General features: G+C 32.6%; 1 protein-coding gene across 1 annotated transcript; it reads left to right on the top strand.

Moving 5' to 3' along the window:
• Positions 1–4,186: 4,186 nt before the first annotated feature.
• LOC132750490 (uncharacterized) lies at positions 4,187–6,227 on the top strand. Its single transcript, XM_060740483.1, has one exon. It carries the CDS (start codon positions 4,223–4,225, stop codon positions 5,687–5,689), a length of 1,467 nt encoding a protein of 488 aa, XP_060596466.1. The 5' UTR covers positions 4,187–4,222; the 3' UTR covers positions 5,690–6,227.
• Positions 6,228–22,873: the final 16,646 nt, after the last annotated feature.

Here is a 22,873-nt window from a genome sequence, read left to right as displayed (position 1 = left end):
AGAAATGTTTGCCCTTGACCTGGTCCGATTGGGAATTTAAAGCGCAAAGAATATTATATTACTATGGAAGATTAATTAATACTGATAAAATTGTAAATTCGGCGCTATAATCCGAGCATAGGTTCCAGTGCCAGACCTGGGGATTGATCAGTAATTTACTTAATTACAATTACTTTCAGATTTTATTGTTATAAATTATGATTGAATTCTCAGATTTGCCTCTGTAATCAATTAAATAACATAACAGAACAGAAGAAAACGTTATTTTACTTTGATTTGTACATAAATGTAGTACATTATCAGAAAAGTACAGAACATTAATTAACTCAAGTTACATATAATATAACACATGAGTATACATAACAGTGGTGAATACTTGTTAATTTTAACACATGACATGATATTTTTTTAAGGTATTTGTAAGAGGAAAATAAATAATTATCATGAGAAATGAAAAAAGAAAAAAAAACAAACAACTACCGCCTGAAGATATTCATGATTTTCATAATACATTGATCAAAATGTATAAACAATACATTTTCAATACTTATATTTAATTAATGATAACAAAGTTTAAAGTCAACGTCACGTTACATTTATCCGGCTTCATCCGAGACCCACATAGGCCCTTGTTTGTCTCTTGCGTACATATTCAACGACCATGTCTTGTTGCAAGAATATGCAAGTATATGAATTGAGACATGTAGATAGTATATTCTATCTATAGTTTACGTTTTCTGATTGCTAAAAATACTGTGTAACTTAATGATATATGTTTTATAAAGTGTGACATTGACCATTTGATTGTATTGTATGCTTTGTTATATGTACTGTGTATGCATGGACATATTGTCCAAATGTACTTTGAAATAAACTTGAAACTTGTCTTGTTGCAAATTAAAAAAAAAATCGTGATATAACAATAACATCATTTTTTGGGAATGCCGTTAGGGCCATCGCCTATGAATGTGTTGATCTAACACGCGATAGTCGATAGTACGATGGTGAAAACGCGAAATCACGAAACTACGATGGTGAAAACGCGAAAGCACGATGATGAAAACGCGATACTACGATGATGAAAACGCGACAGTACGATACTACGATGATGAAAACGCGATAAACTATCGTGTTTTCACCATCGTACTGTCGCGTTTTCACCATCGTAGTTTCGTGATTTCGCGTTTCATCATCGTACTGTCGAGTATCGCGTTTCAGATCAAACCATTTATAGGCGATGGCCCTAACAGCATTCCGGAATGCCGTTAGGGCCATCGCCTATGAATGTGTTTATCTGAAACGCGATAGTCGATAGTACGATGATGAAAACGCGAAATCACGAAACTACGATGGTGAAAACGCGATAGTACGATGATGAAAACGCGATAGTACGATGATGAAAACGCGATAGTACGATGATGAAAACACGACAGTACGATGGTGAAAACGCGATAGTACGATGATGAAAACACGACAGTACGATGATGAAAACGCGATAGTACGATGGTGAAAATGCGATAGTACAATGATAAAAACACGACAGTACGATGATGAAAACGAGAAATCACGAAACTACGATGGTGAAAACGCGACAGTACGATGGTGAAAACACGATAGTTTATCGCGTTTTCATCATCGTAGTATCGTACTGTCGCGTTTTCATCATCGTACTTTCGCGTTTTCATCATCGTGCTTTCGCGTTTTCACCATCGTAGTTTCGTGATTTCGCGTTTTCACCATCGTACTATCGACTATTGCGTTTCAGATCAACACATTCATAGGCAATGGCCCTAACGGCATTCCGTACATTTTCAGTACAGATATTGCGACATTTTGTTTCAGTTTTCGTCAACTGAAAGGACACTTAAAGAGATTAGGTTTGAAAAGAAGACAACCATTGGACTTCGGCCAGATTGAAGCAGCGATACAGGTACAGTATACATTCTTTCTTTATCTATTTACATGTAAAAGCTTAAGATGGCAGTAAGAGTCTTGTCAGATGCACAAGTTACTGCAAACTATAGACATTTTTACGACGCGGTCCGTTGCTATGAACAATCGACCGGAATTAGAATTTTCTCGCGCATGCACAATCTGCGTAGGGCAAGAAATGCTTCGCCCTACATAGAAATATAGTAGAAGTTCATAGACAATTCCGAGTTTGTTCAAGGTAAACGGTAGAAAATTATATAAACTAGCTTTTAACAAAAATATATATGAGCCGCGTCATGACAAAACCAACATAATGGGTTTGCAACCAGCATGGATCCAGACAAGCCTGCGCATCCGCGCAGTCTGATCAGAACCCATGCCGTTCGCTTACAGACCCTATAACAAGTATAGAACTGATTGCGAACAGCATGGATCCTGATCAGACTGCGCGGATGAATTTACGATCATGGACCTGACACTGAGATCATTTTTTAAAGAAGATGTGGAAATGTATGTATTAGCAAATGAAAAGTCAACTTATTTTCTGTTGAAATAGTTCATTTAAAAACAATGAAATTATATAACATGAAATGGAGATTAATTTTCATTCAGAAAAAAATACCAGAACAGGTGATAATGCATTTTTAGTGTTCAATATAACTGATGATATCCTTTATCCGATTTGCCTGTGATGCAAACAGAAAAAATTAAGTAACATAGATAGATTTTAAATATTTTTTTTTCTTCAAAATCTTGAGAAATTAAGATGAGTTGTTTGGAAAAGATCTTGATATGTTAATATCATCATTTTTTTCTCTCTTTTTTTTAATCAATACAAGTTCATCTATAATTGTCATAATTAATACGAGTGTCAGTCGGATGAATGAATAAAAATTATCTGACCTTTACATTATTTTTTTTTTATTTTTTATTTTACCAAAAGATTTTAAATATTTGTATAATTCTACATTTTTCTTTGTTATTGTTAAATCAGAAGGCCATACTCAAAATAAGTGTACTTAATACTGTGAACTTTGTATGTTACCTTCTATTTTGAATGCACAAATAACAACGGCAAAAATCCTTACTGTAATCCATAAGCGGTCTGGTTAAGCTTATAGAATTATCAAATATCGGTCCTTTATCCTGCTCTCATATTTTTGTGTATGTGTGTTTACTTTTGATTGAGTAGCTTGAAAGAGAAATATAACGGTGTTTTTGTTTTGGGTTTTATATATTTTTTGCATAGCAGACTGGCGTTTCCGCTAGTTGTACCCATGCTGGAAATTTCATCTGGCATGGAGGATGCCAGATAATTCGCCTGACATACAACAACATCATTTTAGCGCATATTATGAAGTACCGCGCTAAAATTACGTCATTTCGAATTTTAGAAGGGAACTATGTGCTTAGCATTACGTGTTTCGCCGTTGTTAATAAAGTTGTCAATTCATACGCTATTGTAAGAAAATATTTATGGGTGGAATGATATTAATTTCCATGAACAAATATCTTATTGAGGTAAACCATTTTAAATATGAAATAATATGGCAGAATATGCAAGAAAAAAATATCTGAGATATGTTTGCGGTTCAGATTGAAATATCCGTCCCTCGGGAACCTGCCCAAAGGCGGTAATTCGGCATATATATATTTTCAAATTGATTTTTTTGCTTTCCTGCAGAATCTGGTTTAACTTTAGGAAGCAGATGCTGTAATTCTATATTATGATAATGATAATGATAATAATAATAAGCTGCTACAAGTGTTATGATAATATTCACTCTTATCTGAACTACTGCCAACATAATGACGTCTAAACAGTTCAATGTTGTTTTCTAAAAAAAAAACCTGTTAAAATTCATTGGTTTGCATAACAACAAGGTATAGATCTCATTCTTTAGGATAGGATGAGCTTTAGGGATGTATAGAGTTGGATGCCTTATAGATACTATCAAAACACATGTTAGGTAGAGGTCTGATACCAATAAGTCATATATATATTCGTTAATTTCAGAAAATATTATGCAAAGTATCTCTATGGGTTTTCCTGAAGCCTATGTCGGATCATTTAATCGCCTTTGTGGCCTGTAATTCTTTAAAATGGCATTAATAAGTAGTTTATAATATTGAATTCTTCTCGCTAGTACCTCTCTGTTTTGCATTTTTAGATGTCTTTTATTATATTGTAAAAAGTTTCAGCTGACCAGCCATTGAAATTGTCACTTAATGAATGAATATTCTGCCTGAATACACACATTTATTTATATTCATCTTCCAGAAATATAAAATGCCAATGGAGGTCACTGATGAAGAATTGTTTGAAGGGTTCATAGCAGATCTGGAAGAACGTTCTAAGCCAAGTAAGAATGATATAAGATACGAAAGATATGTTAAGTATATCAATTGCTTCATTAGTAAGTTCGGAAGAGAAAGAGTGTATCTTGTAGGAAGTACGAGTGAGCGATCAAAACTTGCTTTTTCAAAAGACAATGGCGATGCTGACTTCTTAATGGTTTCTGGAAAGCTAGAGATTCCGGCTGAAAACTTGGTATCAAATCGTGAAGCCCCATGCTTTGTTTGGATTCGTGAAGACTCATGTAGCAGAGATATTGGCCTCGAAGTTGTTGGGGATGAATATATCTCTGCTAACACTCTGCGAGAAGTACGACCAGAGTTATTTACCATCTTAAGAGCGATTTATTTGCATGTCACTGCTGCTGTGAACAAATTACCAGAAACAGATGAGGACATGACTATTCTATCTGTTTCCTCAAAGGTTGGCATACAAACAACAACATATAGGTCATTAAAGTTTGAAGAAAAAATTGAAGATTTAAAAGAGTTTTTTCTAAGTAACGAAAATAATGAAAGAGCAAATGAAAAAGAAAAACTGCTTAAAGATAGATGGAAACAAGTAACAGTTAGTGAATGTGAGAAAAAGATTTATAGACGGTTGTATGAAGCATCGAAACTTGCCATACCTTCTGACAGAAAGAAAAATAACGGAGGAATAGCTTTCTTTGTGCAACTCGTTGAAGAATACTTAGCCAGACAAAGTGGTGCATTACCCAAAACACCTTCCGATGAAATGAACAATTTTCAGACAAATCATGACAATGACACTGATCAGAATAGCTCGAAAATGGTAGATATAGCTTGTAATAAGGACAAATTATTTAAAGCAACATACACAGAAAAATGTCACAAAGATTTTGTTCCAGCTTTGGTTATTACAGGAGAGTTGGAGGATATGAGACTATGGAAAAAACGAGTTCTTTACAATGGATGGGACGAGAACAAGGTGAATGATATTTGTGATACAGAAATATTTGTCGTATCAAGGGTCTGTCCAAAAAGTCCAAATGCTGAAAAAGATTTTTGCTTGTCGTTTAACCTGGCCGAGCGAAAGTTAATGATGGCAATGTCAACTGTGGAAAAAAGAGTGTTTTTGATACTAAAGGCATTTTTAAAAGGTGTTTTTGTCAACAGGCATAAAGAACAAGACAAAGAACTGAAGCTTACAACTTATCACATCAAAACACTTTTGTTTTGGCTCTATGAACAAAACAAAGGGGAAGATACGTGGTCTGTTCAGAAGCTTACAGACATCGCTTTGGCTGTTCTTCTGGAAAAATTACAAGTGAAGGAGCTCTCGCACTATTTTATACCTAGCAGTAACCTTTTTCTTGATTTTGAGACTTCAGATTTTCAGTTATTGATATATTGTGTACAGGAAGCTTGGAATTCTTTATAAAGTTAAGATACGTTAACAGGGGAGATTACGTTCACGAAGGAGGATATGGATTGCTTTTGGGGCATGTCCGCCGATGGAGGAAGAAGTGAACAGAGAAACAAACTAGAAGAGGCAATGATCGACTTTCAGAGAGGCATTTATGATAAAAGAATTGAAAATGGTGATTCTCCATTACAGCAGGCGATTTCAGAAACCTTTGAGTTGTGCCTCAGAGACGATGGATGCATAGATGTTTCGCAGTTTGAAGCGATACATCTATTGATAACAAAAGGTGATGGTGATATTATTAAATTTAAAATGGATGAAAAGACAAAAATGGATGGCAAGGAAAAGGTTTCACTAAGAAAGAAGACTGGCATGATTTGCATGTGGTTTAGTCTGAAATTTATATAGATTTTAGCTCGACTGGGGTTATTACTCCCTACGATTTCTATTGTCCTTTACTTTGGTACTTTTAACACAAAGATAAAACAGTTGGTAGATAAATTTGGAGGACCGCCAGGGGTAATGGATATTCTACGTGGAGCATTTTGTGGAAAACTTTAAAGAAGACGTTAAAAAGCAAATTTTAGAGACTGTTGGTCGTTATTTCTATTGTCCCGACGCAGAGGTAGGTGTAACATGTTCTTAGTTAAAGTATCAATTAGCTTGGTATTTCCGCTGCAGAAAAGAATTCTCAGACCTATCGGAAATACGACAAGTTTAACACGTTTAATACATTCAATTTGCTGACACGAATTGTTCTTGCTAGTAAGCCAGCCAAACAAATTTCAATAATCTTTCGTGTTTTAATTACAATATAACAATATGAAAACGCTTTTGACGATTAAAACAAACAAAATAAATGAAGGGGGAATTGTGATAGACAGCGATTCATTTTTTTTCCGTCGTACATAATCGATGTACTTTTACTTTTATATCTTTATTATTAAAATTCGTTAATAGCAAACAGTATTTTAATAGTTGTTATTACGGTGACATGCGTTGTAATTTATTATTTGACATTTGTGATTTAATAGTTTGCCAATACTTCAACAGATTTAATTTAACCTATCTGAAAATTTCTATATTTCACTTAAAAGTTTTATACTATATAAATAGCACATGTATAAATCTACATGAACTTAAATCGGGAGATCTTGAAAGAAAATAATTCATTAGTACTGACCTGAAATAAACACAAAAGAGTAACCTTTACATTATCGTATTATGTTTCTATTTATTTCTTGATCATATGCTATTTTTATATTATTATTGTTAATTTGTATCTGATAACATTTAATGACTTACTACAGTTATTGTTTTGATAAAGACACAAAGGTTTATTTTAAGGTGAATACTCGTTCATGTTCAAGATGTATAAAGAATTGGAAGTACATGTATAAAAACATGTTGTGTGTTTTTTGTGTTTTTTCCCGCAACCACAACAATATAGCAATAATTAATTTGTTACATACGTGCATATACTTGTATAAAAAAAATTATGTGATTGTATATATAAACTATTTTTAATTTAATGGGCTGGTGGTTCAATCCTGGAGCAAAGCGAATTTTCTTCGTGACAATTCAGTACCAAAATTACCTTAGAGGGGGCTTGATAGTTGGCTTTTGCGTCGTTTTGTAAATAATGGAGGATGTCTATCAACATGAAAAGAACAATACGTTTTATTACATATCCAATTTTGCAAAAAGAAAGTTTAATTAAGATATCTTTGGTCTTCTGTTGAGGCAGGCAAAACAAATTTTAGGGGATTTTTGTAATAGTTAAATAGTATACCATGTATATAAATAAATGAGGAGAAAGGGCCAAAAAAATCTCGAAATGAGGGCTTGGCAACTTATATCGGACATTGAGTAAATGAATCATGAAGGATAATTAGACTGACACTTTCACTTTCACTAGTAAGTTATCCGGGAAAACCTTGTTAAGTGGTCTGACCACTTAAATATGAACAAAATGTGTTAAACGGCTGGGAAAAAACACTAAAAACAAACCAGGTAAAAAAGTCATTTCATGTATAACAAAAAATTTTGCTCTTGTTCGTTTTTATGGCTAGGCGTAATTTCTCCATGACAAGTGATCTGGACATAAGGTCTAATGGTCATTGTCTGTTACCGCTGATCTTGGACATAAGGTCTAATGGTCATTGTCTGTTACCGCTGATCTTGGACATAAGGTCTAATGGTCATTGTCTGTTACCGCTGATCTTGGACATAAGGTCTAATGGTCATTGTCTGTTACCGCTGATCTTGGACATAAGGTCTAATGTTACCGCTGATCTTGGACATAAGGTCTAATGGTCATTGTCTGTTACCGCTGATCTTGGACATAAGGTCTAATGATCATTGTCTATTACCGCTGATTCATGATGGGATATGTAGTATGTCACTTGCGACATTACTGATAAGTTATAAGGTTAAGTCTATTTGTTGGATATATTGCCGAGATTTAACAAAAAAGGGTTAAAATCGGTGTTAAAAACAACAGAAAAACAAACAAACAAACAATCGAAAATTTGCAACGTTCAAATATATTTCATTCTAAATCTCGATTTTTTTCCAGAAACTTGAAAATGTGGTATTGCACCGATGAGGAAAATTAAAGAATGCATACCAGACCTTGAAAAGCGTGCTAACCAAGCAAAAATGATATACGATACGCGAGATTTGTTAAGTCGATAAATTGTTTCATCAGTAAGTTTGGAAGAGAAAGGGTGCACCTTGTTGGTAGCACAGGCGAGCTCTCCAAACTTGCGTACTCCAAAGATGATGGGGATGCGATTTTTTATGTTCTGAGAAAACGGGTGTTTTCCTGTTGAAAACCTATTTAAAAAAAAAAAGGACCGTTTTTACGTGTTATACAGCAATTCTTGCATAACCATGGTGTAGATTATTCTAGGAAAAAACCTTTCAACTAAATTTACGCAATGTAGGCCCAGAGGTTTTTACTTACTAAGGCGGTTATTTCCCTGTCACTACAAAAAGGGAAAACCAACTGCCCGAACCCGGAGAAAAATTTAACAATGCTGACGGTATCTTCAAAAGTTGGATAACAAATAACGAAATATATAGGATTTAAGTTGGACAAAGGTGTAGAAGATATCAGAAAAAAAATTACCTAACACAGGCGCAGAAAGAAGTAAAAGTGTTTGGTCTAAGGTTTTGAAGAATTAAGCAATTCATGACTTTGAAAAGAAAATTTATAGGAGACTATATGAAATAGGGAAACTGGCTTTTCTTCTGGATGAATGGAAAAGAGATAATGGAGGGATAGCCTTTTTTGCTCAGATAATTCTTTATCAACGACCGCACAGTTATATCAGTCATTGTTCAAACAGCAACGATGAAGATGAGAATGTCCTATATCAAAATGATTTGAATTGTGTCGATCATATAAACAGCAACAAAGCTGCATTTAGAGCAACCTTATCGAAGACAAGTCATAAAGACTTTGTGTCTGTTCTAAAAATAAAGGGTACGCTTAGATGTATGGAGAAATGAAAAACCCGGGTAGAATAGTTAAAATGGTCCATGGACAGGGTTGACAGAATTTTCAACACAAAAGTTTTCGAGGCAGCAAGAATGTCACCGGTAAATCCAAATCCAGAAAAGGATTTTTGTTTGTCATTTAATATACCAGAGAAAGAGATGATGTTGTCAATTTCTCCAGTGCAGAAGAAAGTATTTTTGATCATGAAAGCTTTCTTAAAGGGTATAATTGAAAAGCGTTATGCTGAACTTAGAAAAGAGCTGACATTAAAAACTTACCACATCAAACTTTTATTCCACAATGTATCAAGGTCTTGGACGTTATCAGAAAATGTTCTCTTTGGTTATAAATATTTCAATTTGTTATATGCATGTCCATAATGTATCAGACACATCATGGGTTCACCAGTTATTTCGGCTTCTTTGTTTGTTTGTTTGATAGATTGCTTTTCAAAGGAACCGTTTTTCAGATTTTTCTTCTTATCTAGGAATACTTTTATCCTATGTGAACTTTTTATTTCAATATTTCGTCAATGTCTTTATTATTAACCAATTAAAGTTTTTCATATTAAACATTCAGTTAGTTTTGTACAATTTAAGTAATCAGTTGCATGAAAAGTACAAAAATTATATAAAATATAAAACTTTGACATTCTGGGAATGGCTTTTTTTGGATGTCGTCCCAATACATTTGCACTATAATTCTCATTTTTTGAATATTTATTTTTAGATAATTCATGTAACCTTACATGTATTTATGTATTGAATAGTTACGTGAACATATTTTTCTACATTTAATGCAAGACGGCCCCAAAACTTTATCACACCTGGGTGTACACATTGCACTACCATGTTACACTATGATATCACACCGTAATATTACACTATCATACAACACTACCAAATATATTTAAAATATCTGGAAAACAGTGATCTCTCGAAAGCAATAAAAACAGCAAAATTGACTCGGATTGATTGAGTCTGTACATGAGGGATAATGAAAAAGTGTAACATCCCTCACGCCCTCTAGCACCGGCTTGAGAGTTACTCAATTCTCAAGACTTAATAGTGCTGGACAAAATGATCCCGAAGGACCAGAAAAATATAACAATGCCGAATTATAATAACATCATAATACCATTTAACGTTATCATGTCAAACCATCTTATCAATCTATCATATCAAACTACCATATAACAAGCTTATATTAACTACCATACACAGCTATTTTTGTCACACCATCACAAAAAGAATATCACGCCACTGTCTTTTGATATCAATTTTATCAGGCTGATAAAGGCTGAAAAGGTTATCCCTAAATAATCTTTAAACAACAGAAATATAAAGCTTTTATTTGAAAATTAACTGGCTCTGATAATATTTGGAAAAACAAACAACAACATTTAGATGAGGATTGTACGAAAGACCAGTAGTGCCATTTCAACTTTATGATTTCCTGACTTCATCTTCAAGAATTCACATTTTAACTTCGTGAATTCACGTTTTCAACATACGGAATTCACGAATTCACGATTTCAGCTTCATGAATTCGCGATTTCAACTTCACGAATTCACGAATTCAACTTCATGAATTCACGATTTCAACTTCATGAATACACGATTTCAACTTCACGAATTCACGATTTCAACTTCACGAATTCAACTTCGTGAATTCACGATTTCAACTACACGAATTCACGATTTCAACTTCACGAATTCACGATTTCAACTTCACGAATTCACGATTTTAACTTCATGAATTCAATTCACGATTTCAACTTAATGAATTCACGATTTCAACTTCACGAATTCACGAATTCACGATTTCAACTTCATGAATTCATGATTTCATCTTCATGAATTCACGATTTCAACTTCACGATTTCAACTTCATGAACTTGCGATTTCAACTTCACGAATTCACTATTTAAACTTGACGAATTAACGATTTCAACTTCAACGTATATGCCACGTGGCCGTGACGTCATTTGCCGCCATATTGAATGGGTAATGAAATTGCGTGAAAAATTAGTGCTCTTTTACTTACTTTATTTGTATAGGGGAAAAAAATATATAATTTTTAAAAGTTTTTGGGAAAACTAAAAAACGGTAATTAATAATTTCCCTTTTTTTAAGTACTGATAAAATATAATTTCAACAGTGCCGGAATTATTTTGGCGTTAAAAATTTTTAAAATTTTATTTTTTTTTTAAAAAAATTTAATTTGTTTTTTTCACAATTTTAGGCAATTTTTTTTAAAAAAAAAAAGACGTTTGGGTTTTTGTTAAAATATTACGAAAACGTATTAATCTAAAAAAATCATGGAATTTTTTTCAACATTGTTTAAGTATTTTTGGAATTTTGGGAAATAAGGATGAAATTTTTGGGTTTTAAAAAAGGAAAAAATTAAATAAAATGGTGAAAAACCCCTTTAAAAAATCATAAAATAAAAAAAAAAATTTTGGGGGTTTTTTTCTTGTCCAAATTTTTCACTCGTGGGAAAAAACTAAAAATTTTTTTCAAACTGGGGCCTACGCAAATCGGGGGGCGGGGGAAAATAAAAAATTGCATCGGGGTTTCAAAATAAAATTTCCCTAACCTTAAAAAAAAAACCCTCATAGTTTTTAAAAAGGGGAAAAATTTTATTGTTGAGTAGGGAAAACCATTTTAAATTTTTTTCCCTTTTTAATTAACCCCGGGGCAAAACCAAAAAACTTTTTTTTTTTATTAAATTTAAAACAGGGTTTTCTTTTGTTTTTTTATTTTGTTTTTGGCGAAAGATTTTTCGGGGGTTTAAGATATTAAAATTTTTAAAAATAATTGTTATTTTTTTTTTTTCAAAATTTAAATTTTGGGTTTTTTTTAATCTTTTAAAATTTTAAAAATTTCTTTTGGGCATTTTCTTTTTTTGGCAAAAGAAACGTTTAAAATTCCCCGGTTAAAGGGAAATTTTATGGAAAATTGGAAATTTTCAGTTTTTCGGGGATATAAAACAAAAAAATTTAAAAAATATGCAAAGGGCCCTTTTTAATTTAAAAAAAAATGAAGTTTTTATCCCGGGGGGGATTTTAAAAAATCCCTTTTTTGGGGATTTTAAAAATTTATTTTTTGCACTTAAATTGAAATAATTGAAATTTTTCATTTTGAATTTCTTAAGAACAATTAAAAAGTGAAATTTTTTTTTGGTTATAAAAGAGTTAAGACTTAAACTTTTTTGGCTGAATTTTTTCCCCCTAAAAAGGGTTTTTAAATCAAGGATAGCAAAATCAAATTTTGGGGAAAAAAAGCCCCAAGTTCTCAGGAAAAGGGAATTTGTGTTCCTTTCCAAAACTCCGGGTTTTGAAAAAATCATGGGGTTTAGCCAATAATTTAAAAACTTTTTCGTTTGCATTCCATGGGGCCCGATCCGTCGTAAAATGTCCCCTTTTTTAAATTTTTAAACAAAGGTTTTTTAAGGGGCCCAGGCTTCTGAATTTTACTTGGACCCCAAAAAAACATAAAATTTAAAAGACGCATTCGCGCTGAAGTTACTTAATCAAGGAATTTGAATGTTTGAAGTATCTTTTCCTCAAGGAGTTTTTTTTATTTATTTGTTTTAAGTTAACAACTTTTAAAAACAATTATTTGAAATATTTTCCAAAAAAACAATGTTGCCTTTTTTTTCAATTATTTTTTTTAAAAAGAAAGGTATTCCGATAAAAAGAATTGTTTATTTGAATTTTTCTTTTTGGGAAAGGGAGAATGAAAAAAAGAAGGATTTTTGAAGTATATTCAAAAATATTTAACATTATTTGATGTAAAAATAAGGAAAGAGAGAGAAAAAAAACAACAAAGAAAATGTCAGAGAAAATATACATACACAAACATACACACAGACATTCAAAAAGATACTTTTTTCCTACATACATACAAAACATACATACAATCGCAAAAAAAAGAGACAAAAAAGGAACAAGCGAGCTAATTTCAATTTATTTTCTTACGTTTTATGGTTTTGAAATTATTTCTAACTTCCTATTACTGTTGGTTTGTAGGTTAGAACGTTAAACAAGCTACCCCATTTTTGTTTGTGTGATTCAACGTTATCATTTAGAAAAGCAATTTCCTCTTCAATTTGTATTCTCAATAGCAAAAAGTTTTTTGAAAATATCAAAAGTTGGTTCATGCTTTTGGTATTTCATTTTAAGGATAAAATATTTCATAAGTATGATGATATAATTTACTTAAATACTATAAATATTGTTTTTCAGTTCTCCCAAAAACACTGTTTCTAAATTATATGAGAAAACAATATTGATTGATAAAAGAAAAGAATGTAATTTTGACCATAAATTTTGTACAATAGTACATTCCCAAAAAAAAGGGGGTAAAGCGTTTCTAAATTGCTACCACAAAAATCACATACATTTGAATTACAAAGGCTATACTTAAATAACATTGTATTAGTTGGAATAAGTCTATGAATAAATTTGTATTGAAAATTTCTCAATGACACGTCTGTAGTACTTTTAAATGGAACCATATATATTTTTTTCCAATCCAACTCAGTTTCTATTTCTTTTTCCCATTTCTCTTCATTTGTATTTTTGAATCTTTCATCATTTTCAAGTTGAATATTATATAAAAGCTTATTTGTAGATTTTGATTTTTTAACTTTATTTAGGAGTGTGTCTTGTACTTCGTTATAATTTCTTGTAGATTTTAGACTATTAAGATATCCTTTGGTATATTATTGAAAAGCGTGTAATATTTTAAAAACTCAGCATTTTCCATACCATAGATATTTTTAAGGTCTTCAAATTTGTAGAGTTCATTTTTCCTATAATCATATAGATGTTCTAAATATAGAATACCTTTTTGATGCCATGTTTTATAGTACACCAGTTTATTATCAATTTTAATATTCGAATTATTCCATATTATATGTTTAAGGTTATCTTTTTTATTATTGTGTTCTTGTTGAATATGAAACCATGACGAAAGCACATTGTTTACAAATGAATTATGAGGAAAAAGCTTATTGATATTTGATTTCGAAAGATTACAGTCAAATATAAGGTCATTTCCATACTGTTTTATCTTTTGATTTATAAAAAGTTTCCATATTCCTTTATTGTCCTCATTTATATATCGTTTGACCCAATTTGTCTTTACTGCATTTAAAAAATTATTAATATCGATCAGAATTCTCGAGAAGAGTTTGCAGATTAACATTCAAGTCCGACTGTAACTTTATCCTGCATGGTAGAATTTTAAAATAACTTAGCACAAATGTTAACCACATCAAGACGATGTGTTACTTCTAAGGCTCATGTCCGTTTGTGCGTCCCTTCCCCACTTTCACAACAATAATGTTCAGACTGTAACTTTATCATGTTCTGAGGGATTTTGACATACTTTGGGCACAAATGTTTAGCACATAAAAACGTTGTGACGCGTCCAAGAACCAGGTCACTTCTTCAAAGGGCAAGGTCACACTTATATTTTGAAGGTTAGCGCTATCACAATTAGAGATTATAGGTTCACACATTCGTATCCGGACTATAAGTTTGTCATGCATTTTTGAAGAGTTTTAAAAAAAACTTGGCACACCAAGATGACGTGTTTTTGTAGGACACATGCTCCTACTTCCAAGGTCAAGGTCACTCTAATAATTTGAAGGTACTTGTGCTCATAAGACGATGTTGATGGTACACATTAGTTTCCAAACTGTATATTTCTCTTAATTACTAGTATACAAATGGTTCAATTTAATTAGTCATGATGAAAACAACTTGAACAAGAACCAGTTAAATATATTTTTATCTTAATTCAACCACAGGTAAACGTTGCGTGGCCATGACTTACACTAAACCCCCGTTCCCCCTCTACAACCCAAAACCCTAAAAAAAAATTATAAAAAAAAAATTTTATGACTAAAATATTATAAAGGTATTTTACTCTACTTTCATTTTGCATAGAAATATCACTAAATTTACTTTAATTTGAACAAATCCTGAAAATAAAAACAAACATAACAATTTAAGGAACTAAATAAAAATACGGCTTGATGATATAATCGTTCAACATCTGTCATTTATTTCAATGCATGGAGATGAATTAGTTTAGATTGTATGATAAAGTTTTAAAATCTATATTAGGACAGGTTCAACCAAATGACCCATCAAAAGTAAGACAAAACGAGAAATTTGTCTATAGGACACAGATGCCTCCATTCATCCAATGCTTCTAGATACAATTATATGCCTAGACACTACATTTCTTAAGTGCTGAATTTTTTCCATGTATCTCTCTTTTATTTTGTTATAAAAATGACAAACCCAATGATAAATAAACACATGAATAGTTCAGTTGTACAGGCATGAGCTAAAAGAGAGGATAAAAACAAAATGAACCAATGGAGAAAGATAAAAGTTAATCAAAGACGCCAAGTGTGTAAAAAAAGATTATTAGATAAAATAATGATTTCAGAAACGGTACTTTGTAATAACAGAGTAAAGGTAAAAATAGAAATACAGAATGGTTGATAAATATCTGATGTATTGCCTAGGTGCACATGCTCATCAACATTCCTATGAAGTTTTTTGACTAGCTCCAGGGTTTTTTGAGAAACATGCGATTCAATTATGAAATTGAAAAGATTGACACAATTCAAGGACCATAACTCTAATAATTCTATATAAATCTACACGTGAAAGCTCAGATGCTTAGCTTAACATGCTGATCAACATTCAAGCTTTTTTACTCAAGCTCCAGCAGTTTTAAATATAATGACGACACAAGTTGAAAATTGCAAATTTTGACTAAGTGAGGGGCCATAACTCTAACAATTCCAAATTAATCCAATTTTGAAACTTAATCCCTTGAATGTTTTGAAAATTTCCAAGATAGGAGGCGGGGCAAACCGCCTGACAAAAAGGAAATTTTCTCAGTTGGAAACTACATTAATTGTTTATTTAAACATATTTTTTTTTGGGTTTTTTTATCCTTTTTTATCTAAATCAATAAAATTAAAAAAACAAACCTATTATTTTTTACACCCAAAACAAAAAACCCTTTGATCTATTTTACACCCAAAACAAACCCAATCATTTATCAGCATTTTTATAGAAATTTTTTTCACGTATACTTTTTTATAGAAAAAAAGACACCTGCGAGCCAACCCCTTAAAATTTTTATGATCAAAAAACATAAAATCCCCCCAAAGAAAACACAAAAAAATGAATTTTTTTAAATCTAAGATACGGTATAAACCCCCCAACATTCACCAAAATAAACTTCACACAACAAATAGCATCAGAAAACCTTAAACAAAACACCCAAATTAATATACCCTCAAAAAAAAGCAAAACTAATATAACTTGATATAATACCAAACTTTACCAAAATATCAAAATTTTAATCTCACAAATAGAATAACTCAACAAAAAAAAACAACAAATTTTCAACCAAAAAACCCCATAAATTTAAGATCAACAAAATTAACCATTAAACAAACCGAAAAAACGACTTCAAAAAAACAAAATCTCTTAAAAACAAAAAAATTCCCCCAAATAAAAAAATAACCCCACACTATAAGCGTGGTCCCTAACTGATTAAAATTCCCTCTAAACGCGAAATTTTTTGCAGCTGTTTTAAACATTATAATACGCGACGGGTTTTAAAAAAATTTACACCTTTTTAAAACAAGTATCACGAAAGAAATTTTAACTCGTTTTCATCTACAAAAAACACTGTGGGAAATATAACTGTTATAAGAACATACTCAGAAAAACTTATATTACTGACGCCCCCCCCAAAGAAAATTTTCCACTGTTTTGGGAAAAAAAGAATAACTACAATGTCTCTTTTCAATATCGAGTCTTTTGGGTAATCTGCACGTACTTTGCCCTTTTTCCTTTCACAGCTACTTTTCAAAACTTATAGTTTGTAGAAATAAGCCCATCTCATTATGGGGCCCATTTTCAACTTATTTTTCTGAATAACGTTAAAGGGAGCAGGGTCTGATCAACTCAAATTTTTTCCCGACAAATATTGTTGAATTTTTATTAAAAATACCTTTGAAAGAATTTCCCTTTTTCGAAAAACCGAGTAGTTTTTTTCCTATTAACTTTTCTTATTCGCGTAACTTTTGGGAAGAACCATCATCAAACTGTTGAAGAAGGCCGCCCAAATCCGGTATCTGGGGCACAATTGCAAAACAAATGACTTAAAATCTGAAGTAGAGTCGTAGAGGGTGAGGGTGTCAGTACTTCTTCAATGCGAAAAGGGTTTTTCATGTTCGGTTTCCATAGTTTTAATTTGCGTCCTTTTTTCGAAGACAGTAAGGGTGAAGAAATTTTCTGCAAATAAGAAATAAATTTTTCGTAGTATCCGGCTAGACCAAAAAGATCTCTTTTGCTTTTTTGACACTGTCCATAGGCCTCAATTTTTTACTAATTTGTCATTTTCCCTTTTGCTTTGTCCTTCCCAACAACATACCGGTAATTATACTTAAAAATAAAATAAACTTTAAAAGGGTTTAACGGACTTTGCGTTTCGTTTTCTTCGAAAATTGTCTCATCATTTTCATTTTCTCCCCCATGTAACCGTAGAAGCACATCGAACATAGTTACGTACTTTCACCCGGGAAAGCGCTTTCGCACATTCATTAAATGTTCCCACCAGAATTGCCCATCCAAAGGCATTTTTTCGAATTGAAACTACCTTCGTTGTAGAAAAGCGTGATGTCTTGTTTTTGCTTAATTGTTTTTCCCAAAAATTTTTGTCAAATAAATTTTCGTTTTATTTTTTTTCTCAAAAAAACAATTGGAAATTTTATAATCAAAATTTTGCTGGCAATGATACCCATTCAAGCATTTTTTAATTTTCATCTCACCGCGTCCTTTTTCATGGGGTATCGTATATTGAACACAAATTGGTTTTTTGTCAGCAACTCAATCTTGTGAGATTCAAGATCTGTATTCAGGAACATCCGTAAAAAAACCCTTAAAATTTTTTGAAGCAACGCTTTAACTTCTTTTTTGCCCCAACGATAATTGATCATTAACAAAACATTTCCTGTTCTTTTCCCCCTGTGCATATCAAAAAGTTTTTCTTTTCAAAAACAACCCATATCCATTATTTTCATTCTATTACAGCTCACTCGCACAAATTTTTTCTCTTTTTCTTCTTTTTCTTTAGAAGTTTTATGTGAATCCAATTCATCACCTATTTTAACTTTGTATAAAATTTGTTAACTGCTTCATTTACAACGGGATTTCCATGAAACCTTTTTATGTGTGTTGAAGGCGGGAGAAAATAAAATTTTGTCCCCTTTTCTTAAGATTTTTGGGTTTTTCGTTTTTTTTCTTATCATAGTGATGTTTAACTCTTCTTGTGGTTGCTGAGATTCTCTCTACAATCTTGCATGTTGTTCTAACTTTTTCTAAAAATCTGGGACGTATCAACGTTTTACTGCCTGCACCTGCTCCCCCAAAAATTGTTTGGTTTGCGGGCCCTCAAAAGTTCCCCAAAGTAGCTAAAAATGGGAAACCCTGATTGACGAGGGACTCTCTTATGCAAAAGAACCGCAGACAAATTCTATCCCAACCCTTTAGGTCGTTCTTGGCACATTTTCTTAAACAGCTTTTTAAAATCCCATTTTTCTTACAAAGCCCATTACTTTTTGGTTTGTAAGGGGTAGTAAAAAACTTTTTCGTGATACAATCTACAAATTTCTCCAAAGTGGATGTGAATGACTACCCCCATCACTAAGTATTTCCATGGAAACCCACTCTTTCAAAAATATTCTAACAAGCTTCGGGTAATTTTCAGCTCGATTCTTGGGAAAGCAACAGCCTGTAACGTTGCAAAAACTCAGTTTTAAATTACCTATTTCCCTTTTTTCCCAACAGGCCCTTATTTGGCCCCATCAAATAACCCCGCAATTCTCGGAAAAGGGTATATAATAGGCATTTACCTAAAAGGGGCTTTTTTGAAGTCACCCCTGGGCACCTTTCGACAAAAGTCACAGGAAGACAAAAACTAGTAAAATCACAGAAAACCTGGCCGTGAAAAAATAGACTGTATCCTGCTAAAATCTTTTCGTACAGACAAATCCCCCCCACTATAATTTTGAGCTAATGACATAACCTTTTGGAATTTACTAGAAAACATTTTTTTTGTTCAGACTTCAAAACACCTTTTACCGTCTCAAAAATTCTAAAACAACACATCTTTTTCTACTTTAATCTAAATTTGTTTCCGCTTTTTGTTTTTATGAAACTTTTTTTCCCTGCATACTCCAAACCGAAGATTGATTTGAGTTCTTCTTTAAAAAAACTACCCTAATTTCATTATCTTGACCTTTTGGAAAATTTAAAGGTTTTATTGCTTCTTCTCTTTTTTTGCCCGGCCTAGTAACAACAGCAGCTTAAATTTTACTTTCGACAAACCCCTTCTCATTTGGCTTTTCAAAAAACCCCGAATATTTCCCAAGACAAATCACAAATTTTGATCTAAAACCCTACTTTTATTTTTCCCTTTTAATAAGGTGATCAATGTTATTTTTCAAATACCCAACCGGCCCCACCCTCTTGCTATCATGAACAATTTTTTTTCAGCCATTTGATCTTTCTTCCACTAACTTCTTTCTCAAGCCGGGGCTAGGGGGCGTGAGGGATGTTGCACTTATTCATTAACCCTCATGTACAGACTCAATCAAACCGAGTCTGCATTTCTTATGTTATTTTGTTGTGATTAATGCTCCGAAGGATCACTTTGTTTCCAGAATTTTTCTAACTACTGCTAACTCGCAACCAGTGTCTCTAAGAACTTTCACCTCTTGATTACCAACATATCCTAGTTTCAAATCCAATTGACGTTCACCTTCTAATGATTCAATTGTACAGCTACTTGTAATGACAGGCACAGAATTACCATTGGCTAATTTAAGTTTTCCCTCTGCAATACAACCATCATAAGAACTTGTTGGAGAAATTGACATACATAACCCCGATACTTTCTTATCATCTGATCTACCATCACGTCTATTTTCTCCAGGCCTACTACGCCAGTTCCTTGGTGAAAAATCCCGATTTGTTTAAAGTAATTTCTATTTTGCTCTCCATATGACATCGCAGCAGCCCCATATCTTTTCTTAGTCTGATTCGACAATCTCTGGCCACATGACACTCTCTATTACATATGAAGCATATAACTTTTCTATTTTCTCTGTGATAGTGCTGTATTGTTTTAATAGATTACTTTGGATTAAGGCGTATTGGTGATTTATTTGAAAGCTGGCAACTTTTTGAGCTTTTACTATTTGTAATTGTACCGCCATGAGCCTCTAAGTATTGTTCAGCTAAAGAGATGACATCTCTACGATCCTTTGGCTTTCGTTCCTTAAGAAAAAGAGCTAGCTCCGTTGAACAAAAACTTTGACAAATTGCTCTCTAATAATAAGATCTTTCAATTTATCTACTGTATCCGCAGCGTCAGCCATTTTCTGTCCATCTGCTAAAGTACCTATCTAAGCGAGTCATAAATTGGTTTACAGTCTCCCCTTGTTCCGGCTTACTCTCTCTAAATTATTTCTGAAACAGTCTTCGGTTAATTGGTATCTTTTCAAAACTGCTGTTTTTTTAATTCTTGGTAATCTGATGCTTGCTCAGGAGGCATACTAGTGTAAACTTCAAGACCTTTCCCCGTTTTAATAACGAACTTAAGCTTATTGCCCATGTATCTTCTTTCCATCCTTGAACTTATAGAGAATCTTTCAAAACGCTCTATATAAGCATCTATATCATCTTTTGACTCTTCAAATTTAGGCAATCTTGGCCTCAAACCGGTGCTAGGTGGGGATCAAGGCGATCCCCAGCCTCAATTTTTAACTTCATTAATTCTATTTCTTGCTTCTTTCATTTTCATTCTTTCTACTTCAGCTTGAAATAAACGTTTCTTTTTCCTCACGCTCAGCTTCTTTTTTCTAAACGCTCTGCCTCAAATCGCCGTCGCTCTTCCTCACGTTCATCTTCTTTTTGCTTTACGCTCGGCCTCAAGTCGCCGTCGCTCTTCCTCACGTTCATCTTCTTTTGCTTTACGCTCGGCCTCAGATCGCCGTTTATCTTCTTCACGTCTAATATTTCTCTCTTCTCTATCAAGATATTCTGATTCTTTCTTTTGAACATAATCACGTAACTCCCCGTCCTTCAACCCAAGCCTCTCTCCCAATGATATCCATTTCTCATAATCCATAATTGCTTAATAAAGGATTACTATTAAAGAAATAATAAACTTTACGAAACCCGTAAAGTAAACACTTATTAATCAACAAAATGGTGTACCTCTGTAGCACCGACAATCGTTATTCCAAATCTAATATCTATATAACAGTGGCACCTACCGGGCACCGGCAATGAACTTGTATCAACAGTAACAACCAGGGGACCGATAATAATCTTCCTGTAGTGTTTAACAACAATGTAAACTTTAATATAACAACCACTAAGCACCGGTAGCAAAAACTATCTATTCAACTATTACATACACTTTTATGAATAATCACCCACTGACACTGGTTATAAACTTTTATCAATTACTGATGTTTATAACCTCAACAAATTATAAGTTATATCTTTATCATCGATATAAACTTATTAACTCAATGATTCAAAGTATCAAAACAAATGTCTTCCCAAAATCACTTTATTCTATCATCATATCAACAGTATTTTCAACAAAGGGTGCTCTCCTGCTAAATCGCAATAAATTCTTCAGTATACATAAACTTTTAAACACAGCCCGTCACCGTTTCTTTACATATAACTCTCTATTTAAACTCTATTGCACAGAGAGTTTACTTGTATAACACTACAACGAAAGTTTATCGATTTTCGCCTAACAGCATTTTACACTGCAGTATTTTACCAACAGATCGTAAATGATTTAAAGTTTAACAAAATTTTTATCAAAGTTTAACAAACAATATTTTGCCAGAAAAGATTCCAACTTAAAGAGAATATCCCGGACGAGCCCCCAAATTGTCAGGAGAAATGTCTGCCTTGATGTTATTTAATCTAAGAAAAGATTTAGTAATAAATACTAGAACCAATTTCCAAGATATGGAGGCTGGGCAGCACCGCCTGACATAAAAGTGAAATATTCTCAACTCTAAGATACGGTATAAACCACAAACATTCATCCAACAATATTAACTTCACACAATCTTATCAGCATCAGAAAACAACTTAAACTAAAGCACCCAATATTTACATATATCCTCAAAACAAAGCAGCAACTAATATAATCTTGATATAATACCAAACATTCAACCAATATCAACCAATTATATCTTCACAAACAGATATAACTCAACAACAAAAACAACTAATTTCAACCAATAAACCCTGATCAATTAAGATCACCACAATTATATTCAACCACTTCAACAAACCGACAAAACTGACTTCAAAACAACAAAATTCTCTTCAAAACAACAAAATTCTCTTCCCAATAAAAAAATAACCCCTCACACTATAAGCGTGTGTCTCCTAACTGATGTAAAATCTCTCTCTAAACGCGCATATTTGCTAGCTGACCTTTAAACATGTATACATACAGCGACTGGTTTAAACATGATATTTACACTCTATTTAAAAACAATGTATCACTGTAAAGAAATATTAACTCGTTGTTTCATCTACAATAATA

Source organism: Ruditapes philippinarum, unplaced genomic scaffold (assembly GCF_026571515.1).
Source record: "Ruditapes philippinarum isolate M1 unplaced genomic scaffold, ASM2657151v2 ctg4814_1_1_1_1, whole genome shotgun sequence".
Taxonomy (NCBI): Eukaryota; Metazoa; Mollusca; class Bivalvia; order Venerida; family Veneridae; genus Ruditapes; species Ruditapes philippinarum.
The sequence above is the reverse complement of the archived record's forward strand: the minus strand, read 5'-3'. Positions and strand labels throughout refer to the sequence as shown.

Bases quoted from the DNA above. Each gene is read 5' to 3' on its own strand.
- LOC132750490 (XM_060740483.1), top strand. From the start codon at position 4,223: ATGCCAATGGAGGTCACTGATGAAGAATTGTTTGAAGGGTTCATAGCA.